Raw genomic sequence first — 15,157 nt, 5'->3', positions numbered from 1 at the left:
ATAAATATTGCCATCTATTAAGAAAGAACAAAATATTAGTATTTTCGAAGCAGAATAAAAAAACAAAACAAAAAACATCCCAAGTATTTTCCAGAAACTGAAATAAAGATTGTCATTTGTCAGGTGACTCACCATTGCGTTTGCTATAATTAGGAGTCACTGGGTTAAATGACAATGACAAAGGGATAGAGAACATGAAATTTTACATGATACCAAGATTGGAATAGTGGTTAATGACAAACGAAGTTGCATCTTTCAGGTGGACTTGGATTGGCTTCAAGAACAGTCAGAAAAGTGACAGTATGTTTGAATACAGCAAAATGCAAGTCGGGGAATAGCTCATGATATTGAACATTTGCTTGTAAGTGATAAGGAGGTCTTAATCTCTTTGTATAAGGCAATTGTAAGACCACTTGGAATACTGTGTTCATTTACAGAGACTACACCTTAAAAAAATATATTTACTTTTTTGCAAAGGTCTAAAGACACATCTGTTGTGAAATCAGCAAAAAATGCACCCATATGAGGAAAGACTTGGAATATGTGGGCTACAGAGCTTGGTAACTAGACATCTTAGAGGGGACCTGATTGGGATCTATAAAGCTGAGAGGGAACAGTATGATAGAAAAAGGTGAAATTTTCATGCCTAAAAATTATAGTGAGTCATAAATTAAAATTATGGAGATAGAAGTGTAAAAAGATTTCTTTTATCAAAGCATGTGTTATTAATTTCCTAAAGTTACTTCTATGGGTAGTTGGGGCTGATGGGAAATTTTAAGGTCAGCTGGATAAGCACTTATACAAGGAGGGAGTTATTTTTTATTTTATTTTTATTCTTTTGGCTGGTGCAGCAAAAGCTTGGGGCTTCTTTGAAATGTATGGCTAACACTAATTTTGAAAAACTCCTCTATGTATGTAACAGTTCATTTCATGATGAAATGAACTGTTATATGTATAATACAGTATATACCATTAAAATTTAAATCAAAACTACTATAAATTATTCTGTTTGGAACATTTTGATCTTTATGGGACCTTTTATTTCCCGATATGCTTTATTAAGTTTTTGTGTTTGAGCTTGATTGTAACAAGTCTGTCAACTTATTCTTCCTTAAATTATGTTTTAATTCAAATTACTAAATTTTAATTAAAGTATTATATTGGTTTTTGTGGCTTTAATCTCAATTCACATTATTATATTTGTAAATCCTTCTTGCAACAGCTTTGAGGTGGGAAGAAGAACACCACACTTGAGATGTTGGGTGCAGCTTATTCGGAGATTTAATCTGAAGATCAGGCTACGAGCAGATGAGTGAATAAAATTACTGCATTTTTCTATTAACTTCAGCAGTTTTATTTGCAAGTCTGGCCACAGCCTAAAATTAGTATTTTGTTTATTAGCAATATTTATTAAACAGTGACTTGGAATTCTGTACTGCTTAAAAAGTTGGATATACTAATTCAGAGATAAGCGGTCTTGTTTCCCAGTAATGCCAGCAAATTATTCAAATATTAGGATTGTGTGATTTTTTTATGGAACTGAAACAGACAGAAAACAACACTTGTTTACTTGCTCAGTGGAAATGAAAGGTAGTGGGTAATGTGGCACTTTCATCATTTGTCACTTTCTCTTTGCAACAACAGAAACTGCCTAGCCCACATATACGGCTCGAGATTTTCACTTTGGCACCCTTTACTAGTGAATGTAATTTGTAAAATTTTGTGTATTAAGGTACTGCTAAAAATGAATACTGAAAGCATGCGATTACAATTTTTCATGTTTAGCGAAAAATGCAAAAAAAATTGTCTGGTAGAAAAATTCACAATTTATTTTTATTTTTCATGTCTTAAAAATGGGCTGCATGGCTTATTCAGGGGTATGGGATATTCGAGAAAATATCGTATGCAAATATAATATAAATAAATTTTTTTTTAAGGTTTTGTATATGGGCAGTGAATTTTTAGTGATCTGAACTTATAAATATGGAGGCCGAATCACTCATACCAGCAGTAATTAGCAAAACAGAGCTCAATATGTTGTCAATCAACTAATGTACTATATCTGAAGGGCCACTGTAATTACTCTTTAGAAAAATTCTCTTATGAACAATATTAAATTAAGAAAATTCTCACTATTGTGTTAATTTATTTTAGTATAATAAGAGCTATTATCTGCTCAACATCTCCTGTATTTTTTGTTACTTTTAGATATCTTGATCTCTTTATAAGAAGGCTTCTTATCCAACTCTCCTAGTCCATCACCTAAATTAATTAAAATACAATGAATTTAATAAACTACATTTTAATGTGTTCCATAACGATAGCTACGACACCGACTTAATAACCTGGAATCACTGTCGAGGCCCAAATCCAACTCCAAAATTATCAACCGCGATACAACCATCAGTATAGGAAAACATTATGTCAAATTTACTCATAGTAGAAAGAACAACTAAATAAGAAATACGTGAAGACAGATTTCTTCCTCCTTAAGTTAGATGGAAACTTTTTGATACTTTGTGTTCACAGGATGGAATAAAACTAAAAAATGAGTTGATGCACAAGTATTTAAAAGAAATTTAGTCCTCATCACACGTGTTTATATTAAAAAAAGGTCTATGAATATTAATTGAGTTTTTACGGAGTTTCTTTTCAAACGTTTCAGCAATAAGTAACTTACTATAATTGTGCTGAATATTATTTTGGCTTCATTAAAATAAATCGTTAATTTATTTTGCAAACTTTTATGAAATTCTTATTAATTTTTTCTTCAAAAGAGAGAAATAAAAAGGATACTGTTTCTTTTCTTCTCTTTCTGCTCTTCTTTCTCTGCTACGTTCATATGCTTTTGTAGGGGTTTCCTCCTATAAAAAAAAAGAATATATTTAATTATCTCAGTAAAATTATTATAGTATTATAATTTCATCTGTTAAAAATAATGCTTGCTTATCTTTTAATACAGGCCCACAATCTCTTATCAGTAAATCGAAAATCTCTGAAAACCAAGTTTTCTTGGAACATAACTCATGTGCATGACATGACCCAAGCAGGTAGTGGCATGTGATGCAAGAAAGCAAGCGTAAAAAAAAAAAAAAATACAAAACAACCCCCTCTAAATATTTGTCCAGTTCCTCCTTAGATTTATTTAACCTATCAACTTCCATGACAGATGGAAGTTTGTTTCAGTAATTAACCACCTGCTAGCTAAAGGCAAATTTCCGCACATCTATTCTACATTTGTCCTTCCTCAATTTCAATTTATGGCCCCTTAGGTTCTTAATTTAACAACAAGTGGAAGAATCCCATCAGAATTCAGTATGTTCAACCCATTCAAGGCCTTATACACCTCAATCAGAACACCTCGCAGGTGCATAGTCTCCAGCTGTTGTAATTTGCAGAACTTAAGCTTCTCTTGGTAAGAGGATCCCTTCATTCCCCTCACCAATCTTGTTGCCCTTCTCTGTACACGCTCAAGCAAATCTACATCCTTCCTAAAATGAGGCCTCCAGACCTGCATGCAGTACTCAAGGCGTGGCCTGACCATTGCCTTATACAGAGGGATAATCACCTCCTTTTCCCTACTATCAAAATTCCTGTATATCATTGACAACACCCCATGAACTGCCCTGGCAGTCTGTCTGCGTTGCTCAGTAAACTTCATATCTGACTGCACAATTACTCCCAGGTCTTTTTCATTTTCTACCACCTTAAGTGTAGTGCCACACAGTTGGAACGTTTCTCTTGGATTACTTCTACCCATATGCAGTACTTTGCATTTTTCAATGGTAAACTTCAGTTGCCACTTCTCAGCCCATCTGCCCAAATTTTCTAGATCCTGTTGCAGTAACACACTGCCATTACTGTTATTAACAATCCTGCCAACCTTTGTATCATATGCAAACTTCAATACTAAGCCTGATATATCTTCATCAATATCATTGATAAATCAAAACAACAGTGGACCCAACACCGAACCCTGTGGAACTCCACTAATAACATTAGTCCACGAAGAGCAGCACCCACTGATTACCACCCTATGTCTTCTCCCACTCAACCATCCTTTATCCATTGGAGCAATTTACCCTTAATAACATTCTGCTCCAATTTGTACAGTAGTCTTCCATGCGCAACAGGGTCAAAAGCTTTTCTGAAATCCAAGTACAGTATATGATATCAAAATTATTTTTTGCATCCAGTTCCTTTGTAACCACATCATAATAACCAATCAAATTTGTCAGACAAGATTTTCACTTAACAAACCCATGTTGTGTCTGAATTATTGCTGCAGTCTTGTCTAGATGATCCGGCAATGCATCTTTAACCAGTCACTCCATTATTTTACCTGGAACAGAAGTTAAACTAACCGGTCTGTAATTACTCTGTGTTTTTTTTTTTTTTTTTTATGTAAACCCCAAACATGAGAGGTATTGGAACCTATAGTACTTAGTACCGTGCTTGGGTTGGAGGTTGAGAAGATGAAAGGAGATATTTGTTGACATTAGACTTGAACTTCTGTACACTATAATTTTCAGGAAATACGCACAAAGGAAGGTTGTTCCAGAAAATGGCAGTTGAAAAGTTGGTTCTGTGAGTTTGAAGTTGGACAGTAAATGGATGTTGGCTGGTGGCGGCACGTGTTCGGACTGTTTTGAAAGAGAGAGAGAGAGAGAGAGAGAGTGGGAATTATAGAAACCAATTCAGAAGAACAGTGCCCATGGAAGTATCTGTAGAAGAGGCATGCAGCAGAAACAGTACGTCTATGAGACAGAGAGTGGAGAGACTCTGTTAGAGATGAACCATTAATTAACCAAACTTCCCTCTTCTGAATGGAATCAAGAAGCCTGAGAGAGGTTTTGGGGGCACCACCCCAGATGTGGGAACAATATTCCATGGTAGAGCGCATTTGCGATTTGTACAGAGTGAACAGTTGTTTGGAAGAAAAGTAACGCTGAGAGCGAAAGAGAAAACCAAGTTTTTTAGATGCAGAGGAACCAATATTTGAAATGTGCTTGTGCCAAGAGAGATTAGAAGTCAGGGTAATCTCCAAAACAGATATATCATTTTGCCTAGAAATCGGAGTGTCACCAAAGATAAGCATAGGGGCAGAAGAATCCTTTTTGCGAGATATAAGACAAAACAGTTTTAGAAGAATTTAAATCAACTAAGATGTCTTTGCCTCACTGGAGAATTACCCGGAGATTGGAATTTAAGGAATTGGTAGCAGATTTTCGAGGAATTGCAGCTGATTGAGCAGAACAAGGTTTCTTAAAATAAAAAGTGGAATGCAATGTGTTATCATTGGCAAAACTATGGAGAGGATTTTCAGTCAATGGAAGAAGGTCATTAATATACAAGAGGAAAAGAATTGAATCTTGGGGGACATCGGCATTAGCGAAGAAGTTAGAAGACAGAGAGCCATCTACCATCACTCTCAGTGAGCGATCAGAGAGAAAACTGGATAACTAATTACAAAAAACAGTTGGCAAACCATAAGATAGAAGCTTGTTTAGAAGTCTGTTATGCCAAACATGATCGAAAGCCTTTGAGATGTCAAGAGCAACTGCTTGTGTTCCACCAAACTTTTCCATTGAATTAGTCCATAAATGGGTAACATAAGCCAGAATATCACCAGTGGATTGACACTGACAGAATCCATACTGGCGATCGTTGATCAGATGGAAGGTTTCTAGGTAGTTTTCTAAGAGTTGGCAGTTAATTGATTTCTCCATTACTTTAGAAAGAGTAGAAGTAATTGGATAGGAGGGATTTGTCACCCTTTTTAGGATCTGGCTGTATATGAGCAAATTTTCAAGCAGAAGGAAAAACACCTTTGGAATAAGAAAGTGAAAAAAGGCGGCAAAGAACAGGAGTAAGTTCAGGAGCACAGGTTTCGAGACCAATCGGAGAAATTCCATCAGAAACCTGGAGCTTTGTTAGCATCAACATTCGTGAAAATCCTTCTGACATCCTTTTGACTGAAGGCCAGAAGAGGCATTGAACGGAGCGTGTTAGGAATGCTGGGAGGTGTTTTACCAAGATCATTAATACGTGAGTTGGAAGAAAAATGGGATGCTAACAGGTCAGCTTTATCCTTGGCTGAAGTGACAACAGAACCATCTGATTTGAACAGAGGTGGGAGCAGAGATGGGCAACAGTTGCAGCCAATAGCTTTGGCAAGAGACCAGAATGCTTGGCTACCATTAGGGCAAGAAGCAAGTTTTCTACTCTTAGCCTGTTCAAACTCTAGTTTTGACTGATTAATAACTGCTTTATAATTGTTGCAAGCTTTGGTGTAGGAAGAAAATGAAACTGAAAATTAGAAACAAGCCAATTACGGTATGCAATGTTCTTCTCTGGAACAGCCTTAGCACATTTATTGGAAAACCAAGGTTTAGATAAAGGACGAGATTTTAAAGTGGAATGTGGGATAAAGGATTCCATTCCTGCAAGAATAATTTCACTCACACGATCCGAGTAAAAGTTGACATCAGATTTTTTTTTTTGATTTTTTTTTTCTTTTGATTTGGTAGTTGTTGGCGCATCGGCTTCTGTGGCCATATTGCACCGTTGACATCAGAAGTCTTGAAACAGTAATCTGACCAAGTAAAAGAAATCTCGCAGGTCATCGCATTTTGCATTCTTGTAATGCCAAACAATACGAGGTTAGGAATAGCCATGAGATAAAGGCTCCACTGTAGAAGAGACAATCACGAAGTTGTGATCTGATCTGAGGTGCCTAAAGGACCTCTCACTTCGACTGTGTACTTAGAAGGGTTGTTTGTGAGAAAAAGATCAAGCGTGTTGGCTGTATGGTTAGGAATCTGGTATTCTTGCAGGTAAATGAACAAGTTGTAAAAGGTCAAGTTGCAAAGAGAGATTAAGTCAAAGAGCTCCAAGTGATAAGTGGAGTTGGGAGAACGGTAGAGACAACAGATGAATTTGACAGAATGAGGTGGAGAGATATTAAGCCAGAGAAAATCGAAAAGAGGAGATTCCAAATTACCAAGTCTCTGACAGGGAATATCGGAACGGACATATGCACAAGTACCACCTTTGAGGCGAAAGGAATCATACAGCAAATAATTTGGGCAACTGAGATGAGCAGTAGTTGAATCAACCGATAACTGAGATTCTGTCAGAAAAAGTACACGGGGTTTGGCCGACTGCAAGTGTAAATGGATATCATTGAGATTAAAATTGAGACCACGTATATTTATGAAATGAATTAGGAAGTGATTGGGAGGTTTAGATCTTTTCACAGATAAGCTTACTCTATTAGTTTGACAATTCATGGTGTATTTAATAGTAAGAAAAAGTGGGTGGGATATGCTGTATGAAGAAATGAAATTTTTGGATATGGCGTACACATGGTAAGAATATACCCAAATCTTTGAAAAAACGTGGCCTCAAAAATGCCCCCCACATATACACTACTGGGACTCCCTCCAATCACTGTCTGGCAGAGTAGAGGTAACAAGTTATATATCAGCTGATCCGGAAGCGTCCTAGAGAGTTACCAATAGGTTCGGTCCTGGTACTAACTAGCGGCAGGCCTGCGAACACCGTGTTAGAGCTGTATTCTCGAAATGTAAGGAAGATTGGATCTCGCCATGATGTTCGTCATAAGCTCAAAAATCATCAATCATACTGCATAATGAAAGAGATGGGGGAGGGTTGACCGGAACTTAGCTCTGAAGACTAAACATGGGTTCCACCAATTCAAGCCTCCAATAAGCAAAGTGCAATACATCAAATGGTGGTACTGCACCATGCAAACATGGTGCAATACCACCGGTTGATGAGTCATGTACCTAGTACTGCCTGGTAACACTGAGGGGTGGCATTCCTCCATGTGGTGTGGGTGCCACACCTCGACCCCCTGCTTATGTCGGTTCACAGCTGGGTGGTCACCCACCATGTGCTTGTGCATGGAGGTTATACCCAGGATTACTAACAGTCCCACCATCATGAAGGTGCAAGCAGAGGATATGGCTGTCACAGACTGTCCAGACTTCGCTGAAATTGGGTCCACCTGACTTGAGCTTCACCTGAATATCACTTAAATCAGCGTTTTAGACTCCCAGGTAGCAAGTACAGCTTGTCTGGCATATCTGAGAGAATGTCTGTGACAACCTCAAGGACCAGAATTTAGTTAATTGAAATCAGCTAAGTTGTCTTTGCCCCACTGGAGAATTAGATGGAGATTGGCATATAAGGAATTGGTAGCAGATATTCCAGAGTTGAAGCTGATTCAGCAGGGCAAGGTTTCTGAAAATGGAAATTGGAATGCAATGTGATATCATTGGCAAAACTGTGGAGAGGATTTTCAGTCAATGGAAGAAGGTCATTAATATACAAGAGGAAAAGAGTGGGGGAAAGTAGTAGTAGTGGTATGTGATGCAAGAAAGCAAATGTATGAGTTTATGCAGCATCAGCCAAAAAAAAAAAAAATCACACCATTCCCTCCAAATGCCTGTCCAGTTCCTCCTTAAATTTATTCAACCTATCAACTTCCACAACGACAGATGGAAGTTTGTTCCAGCAATTAACCACTCGCTGTCTAAAGGCAAATTTCCGCACATCTATTTTACATCTGTCTTTTCTTAATTTGAATTTATGCCCCCTTAGGTTCGTAATCTGAACAAGTGGAAGGATCCCATCAGAATTCAGCGTGCTCAACCCATTCAAGGCCTTATATACCTCAATCGGATCACCGCGCCGGTGCCTAGTCTCCAGCCACTGCAATTTGCAGAACTTCAGCTTCTCTTGGTAAGAGGATCCCTTCATTCCCCTCACCAATCTTGTTGCCCTTCTCTGTACATGCTCAAGTAAATCTACATCCTTCCTAAAATGAGGCCTCCAGACCTGTTAGCAGTACTCAAGGCGTGGCCTGACCATTGCCTTATACAGAGGGATAATCACCTCCTTTTCCCTGCTAGCAAAATTCCTATATATCATTGACAAAACGCCATGACCTGCCCTGGCAGCCTGTCTACATTGCTCAGAGAACTTCATATCTGACTGCACAATTACTCCCGGGTCTTTTTCATTTTCTACCACCTCAAGTGTAGTACTTTGCATTTGTCAAGGTTAAACTTCAGTTGCCACTTCTTAGCCCATCTGCTCAAATTATCTAGATCCTGTCGTAGCACACTGCCATTACTGTCATTAACAACCCTGCCAACCTTTGTATCATCTGCAAACTTCGACATTAAGCCCGATATATCTTCATCAATATCATTGATAAATATACAAAACAACAGTGGACCTAATACCGAACCCTGTGGGACTCCACTAATAACATTAGTCCAAGAAGAGCAGCACCCATTGATTACCACCCTCTGTCTTCTCCCACTTAACCATCCTTTTATCTATTGTAGCAACTTACCCTTAATACCATTCTGCTCCAATTTGTACAATAGTCTTCCATGCGCAACAGTGTCAAAAGCTTTCCTGAAATCTAAATATATAATATCAAAATTATTTTTTGCATCCAGTTCCTTTGTAACCACATCATAATATCCTATCAAATTTGTCAGACAAGACTTTTCCTTAACAAACCCATGCTGTGTCTGAATTATTGCTGCAGTCTTGTCTAGATGATCCTGCAATGCATTTTTAACCAGCGACACCATTATTTTACCCGGAAGTAGAAGTTAAACTAACTGCTCTGTAATTACTCGTGTCACCCTTCAAACCCCCTTTGTGAATTGGGGATACATTTGCAAATCTCCAGTCCGTGGGAACCTCCCCTGAGTCCAAGGATGCTCTCATAATTATGGCTAAGGGTTTGCTTAGTTGCTTTGCCGCCTCCTTTAATATAACTGGATAGATCCCATCCACCCCAGGTGCTTTTCTTACGTTTAACTTCAACAATTTCTCTTCCACATTGCTCTCAGTTATTACAAGATCATTAAGCACCCTGCTACAATTTGATAACCTTCTGCCATTTTCAAACCTTAATAACTCCTCATGTGTGAATGTAGATGCAAAATACTCATTCAGTTTGTTTGCTATCTGATCAGGATCATCAACAGTCGAACCATCAATGTCAAGTGGACCAATCAGATTCATCCACTTCCTTTTAGAGTTTTTATAAGTAAAGAAATCCTTGCTGTTTTTCTTAGCATCTTTTGCCAAGGATTTCTCGTAATCTGCCTTCGCCTGCCGAACCTCCTCTGTGACCTGATTACAGATTAACTTATATCTGCCATAGGCTTCTGAGTCGCTTGATAATTTATATAAAGAACTGAACCTTGGGGGACACCAGCATTAGTGGAGAAGTTAGAAGACAGAGAGCCATCTACCATCACCCTCAGTGAGCAATCAGCAAACCATAAGATGGAACCTTAGTCTTTGAGATGTCTAGAGCAACTGCTTGTGTTTCACCGAACGTTTCTAGGTAGTTTAAGAGTTGGCGGTTAACTGATTTCTCCATTACTTTAGAGAGAGTAGAAGTAATTGCAATGGGATGATAACAGGATGGGAGGGATTTGTCACCGTTTTTAGGAACTGGCTGGATATGAGCAAATTTCCAAGCAGAAGGAAAAACACCTTTGGAATAAGAAAGTGAAAAAACGATGGCAAAGAACAGAAGTTCAGGAGCACAGGTTTTGAGAACAAGTGGAGAAATACCATCAGCACCTGGAGCTTTCTTAGCATCAAGATTTGTCAAAATCCATCTGACATCCTTTTGAATGAAGTCCACAGGAGGCATTGAATGGAGCATGGTGGGAGCTGTTTTCCTAAGGTATTAATACATGAGTTGGAAGAAAAATGGTATGCTAGCAGGTTAGCTTTATCCTTGGCTGAAGTGACAACAGAACCATCTGGTTTTGACAGAGGTGAGAGCAGAGATGGGCAAAAGTTGCAACCAATAGCTTTGGCAAGAGACCAGAATGATCGGCTACCATTAGGGCAAGAAGCAAGTTTTCTACTCTTAGCCTGTTCAAAATCTAGTTTGGACTGATTAATAACTGCTTTACAATTGCTGCGAGCTTTGGTGTAGGCAGAAAATGAAACTGAAGAATTGGAAACAAGCCAATTACGATATGCAACATTCTTCTCTTGAACAGCCTTGGCACATTTATTGGAAAACCAAGGTTTAGATAAAGGACGAGATTTTAAAGTGGAGTGTGGGATAAAGGATTCCATTCCTGCAAGAATAATTTCACTGACACGATCTGAGCAAACGTTGACATCAGAAGTTTTGAAACAGTAATCCGACCAAGGAAAGGAAGAAAAGAAATTTTGCAGGTCATCCCAATTTGCATTCTTGTAATGCCAAACAACACGAGGTTGGGAATAGCCATGAGATAAAGGTTCCGTTGGAGAAGAGACAATCACCAAGTTATGATCTGAGGTGCCTAAAGGACCACTCACTTTAATCATGTACTTAGAAGGGTTGTTTGTGAGAAAAAGATCAAGCGTGTTGGCTGTATGGTTAGGAATGTCTGGTATTGTTGTAGGTAAATGAACAATCTGTGCTAGGTCTTTAGTAACTGCAAAAGCCTCAGCATTTCGACCAGCTGGGTCAGTGTGACTAGAAAACGGAAGCCAGCTGGAGTTGTGAACATTAAAATCACCGACGAAAATTACCTCATTGTTAGGAAAGTTGAACTGGAGAAATTCAAGTTGCAAAAAAAGGAAGTCGAACAGCTCCAAGTGATTAGTGGAGTTGGGAGAATGGTAGAGACAACAGATGAATTTGACAGAATCAGGTACAGAGATTTTAAGCCAAAGATCGAAAAGAGGTGAATCCAAATTACCAAGTCTCTCACAGGGAATATCGGAACGGAGATATGCACAAGTACCACCTTTGAGGCGAAAGGAATCATACAGCAAATAATTTTGGGAACTGAGATGAGCAGTAGTTGAATCAACTGATAACTGAGACTCTGTCAGAAAAAGTACATAGGGTTTGGCAGATTGCAAGTGGAAATGGACATTTAGAATTGAGACTATGTATATTTGTGAAATGAACTAGGTAGTGTTGTAAGTTGAACTGATTTGTGAGATATTGTAAGTTGTAATGTAAATCCAGTGATTTCTTGTAATTTGTTCTCAACAACACATAAAATAGACATTTCTTGCATATTATATTTCATTTTTACATTAAAAATGAGTTTTTTATAATGATTACTTAATAAATAGTCATAAAACAACTTAAAATAAAAAAACCAACAAACAAAAAAAAAAGACTTGTAGTGCAGAGCTGATGAAATTGGTGTTATAGTGGTGGTGGTGGTACTCAAGCGTCATGCGTCTTTTCAACCTTTTGTTGCTACTGGCAAAGAAAGTGTCCAAATGGATTGATTTTTACGACTTTTTTATAACTTCCTGAAGTCCAGTGTCACTCTAATTTTCTCCAACTCTTGTAGCTCCTCTGTTGTTAGCTCACACCCATGAGCATCAATAAGGTCCTCCACATCCTCTTCATCAACCTCCAGACCAATGAATTTACAAAGAGTGACAATATCATTTGTCAAAGCACCATCATCTTCAAATCCGTCAAGGTTATGAATAATTAAAAGCCAGATCTTTTTCCAGGCTGAATTTAAGCACCTGGTGGAAATATCATTCCAAGAACTTACAGTCAGCCCAACACAGTCCAGCATGCTGAACTTCGACCTCCAAAAATCTTTGAGGGCGAGAGCATTTTCACCAAAGGCCACTGCAAAGCAACTTGCAAATATTTTCGTGGTGTAGATTTTCTTGAAGTTTGCAACCACATGCTGGTTTGGTTGAAGAAGAGGAGTAGTGTTGTACCTGAAGAGATTGAACAAGGTTGGGATCATCGCCTGGTGCATTTTCCATAAGGAGGGGTACCTTCACAGGAAGCCTATTTTTCTCAAAATAACTTCATTGAAGGACAGAAAACTTCAAGCTCCCATTCACTGAAGACATATTCTGTAACCCAGTCCTTCTTGTTACTGCACCAAAACACTTCCAGCATGCATTTGTTGACCTTTTGTTGTTTAAATACTATGGGGGTATTAGAGTGATACCGAAGCAAAAGCTTCAGCTTAAAACCCCAGGGTTCTGAGCTGGATATCATCATTCTTCTCTTTCTTGCTTTCTTGGCGATTCCCTTCTACTTCTGAATTTCTCTTTCTCTTAGGGTAGGGTAACTTGGGAATTTTTTTTGGCTGGTGCAGCATAAGCTTCAGGCTTCCTTGCACCATATGACTAATAATAATGATAATAATAAATCTCAAGAGGTACTGACACCCAACACAGATGAGTGAGCCTACCTTTCATAGGCTTATGCCCAGGTAAACTAGCCTCATCCTTAGTGATGTACGTGTTCCTGGGCACTTGCTTCCAGAAGAGGCCGATTTCGTAAATGTTAAAAACCTGTTGACCTGTATAATTCTCCTGATCAACTCACTCATGGAATTCAATTTTAAAGGTCTCAGCTGCTTTATTTATCAGTACTGAATGCCTCCTCATGCCGTTCAACACTTTTGATATTCGTTGATTTTTTTGCAGTGCTCGAACTAGCCTCTTCTGGCTTTAAAATCTTCAAAGTGCACAGCATTGCGACTGGTTGATGGAGCTTGAAGTTTCAGACTGTCATAGATCTGAAACAATCGTATGAGTGATGTTCCGTGCACCACACGTTGAATGATAACATTGTTGAATAATAACAAAGATGCTAATTGGTTGAGAATAATCGTATGAGTGATGTAACATGAGCCATGCATCTGAAAATTTCGTTGATGCTATCCAATTATAGATATCAATGAAAATAATTGCAATATGTCACTTCCATTATATAAAAATATTTATATTGTTTAATATAAAAATAAAGAATGTACAGCTATATTGAACAAGTTAGTGCATAGCATCATTTGTCACCAACGTTGTTTAACATATACATCGAGGATATGATATGTAAATGGAAAGAGGAAATTAATACACTTTTATTTGCAGATGATCAAGTAATTATTCAAGATAGTGAAGATAATTTACAAAGAGCAGTATTTAGACTAAGGCGCATTTAGGGCTAGAGCCTCAAGCTGCGAACAAATTTAGACTATGTATATAAAGTGCTTAGCATCATAATACATAGCCATTTCTGAATAAACAGAAAATTTTTAAGGTGGCATCGTTTTAGGTTATATCTCATATTGTGAATGCCTTCACAACGAGTTGCCATGATATTGCACTACTTCGAATAAGTAACGCTTCACCTAAGGAGAAGACTAGTGTTACTTATTCTCAGATAGGTACCACCACCCAGACAGCACTGTTTCAGGGCTATTTGGCCCTTCGTCAGTGAGTGGGTAGGTACCCAAGTGATGCAATGATGGCAAAAACAGTTATGAAGTATAACTCCACAATATGAGAGATGCCTGATGGTGTATGATGTATTTAGACTAATACACCATCAGGCATCTCTCATATTGTGGAGTTATACTTCATAACTGTTTTTGCCATCATTGCATCACTTGGGTACCTACCCACTCACTGACGAAGGTGTATGGTGTATGATGTATTTAGACTAATACACCATCAGGCATCTCTCATATTGTGGAGTTATACTTCATAACTGTTTTTGCCATCATTGCATCACTTGGGTACCTACCCACTCACTGACGAAGGGCCAAATAGCCCTGAAACAGTGCTGTCTGGGTGGTGGTACCTATCTGAGAATAAGTAACACTAGTCTTCTCCTTAGGTGAAGCGTTACTTATTCGAAGTAGTGCAATATCATGGCAACTCGTTGTGAAGGCATTCACAATATGAGATATAACCTAAAACGATGCCACCTTAAAAATTTTCTGTTTATTCAGAAATGGCTGTGTATTATGATGCTAAGCACTTTATATACATAGTCCAAAGAGCAGTATTTAAATTAAACCAAATAACAGAAGAATATAGAGTTAAAATATCAACAATGAAAACTAGGACAATGGCTTTTAAGGGAAAAAATACAGTGAGAACAAAAATAGTCATAGACAATAAAATATTAGAACAGTAAAACATTTAAATATCTAGGATGTGATATAACATATGATGTCGAAGAGATATGAACCAGAAATTGGCAAAATTTCAAAATATATGTGGAACAATAAAAAGAACTCTGGCTAAGAAAACAAGGAAAGAAACACAATTGACAATTTTACAAAGTATTGGCAACACCAACACTTCT

At 37.9% G+C, this 15,157-nt stretch overlaps 1 protein-coding gene across 4 annotated transcripts in view; it reads right to left on the bottom strand.

Annotated features, from left to right (window-relative positions):
- tho2 (THO complex subunit 2-like protein) overlaps window positions 1–15,157 on the bottom strand; it is a 1,047,711-nt gene that overhangs the window by 16,911 nt on the left and 1,015,643 nt on the right. For all 4 annotated transcript variants that reach the window (XM_090374101.1, XM_090374103.1, XM_090374104.1 and 1 more), the window contains one exon: window positions 2,797–2,864. In XM_090374101.1, coding sequence (XP_090230227.1) covers window positions 2,797–2,864 — 68 coding nt within the window. The remainder of the gene's footprint in view (window positions 1–2,796; window positions 2,865–15,157) is intronic.

Source organism: Mastigoproctus giganteus, chromosome 5 (assembly GCF_048544385.1).
Source record: "Mastigoproctus giganteus isolate SK-2022 chromosome 5, ASM4854438v1, whole genome shotgun sequence".
NCBI lineage: Eukaryota > Metazoa > Arthropoda > Arachnida > Uropygi > Thelyphonidae > Mastigoproctus > Mastigoproctus giganteus.
This window is presented reverse-complemented; position numbering and strand designations above follow the sequence as displayed.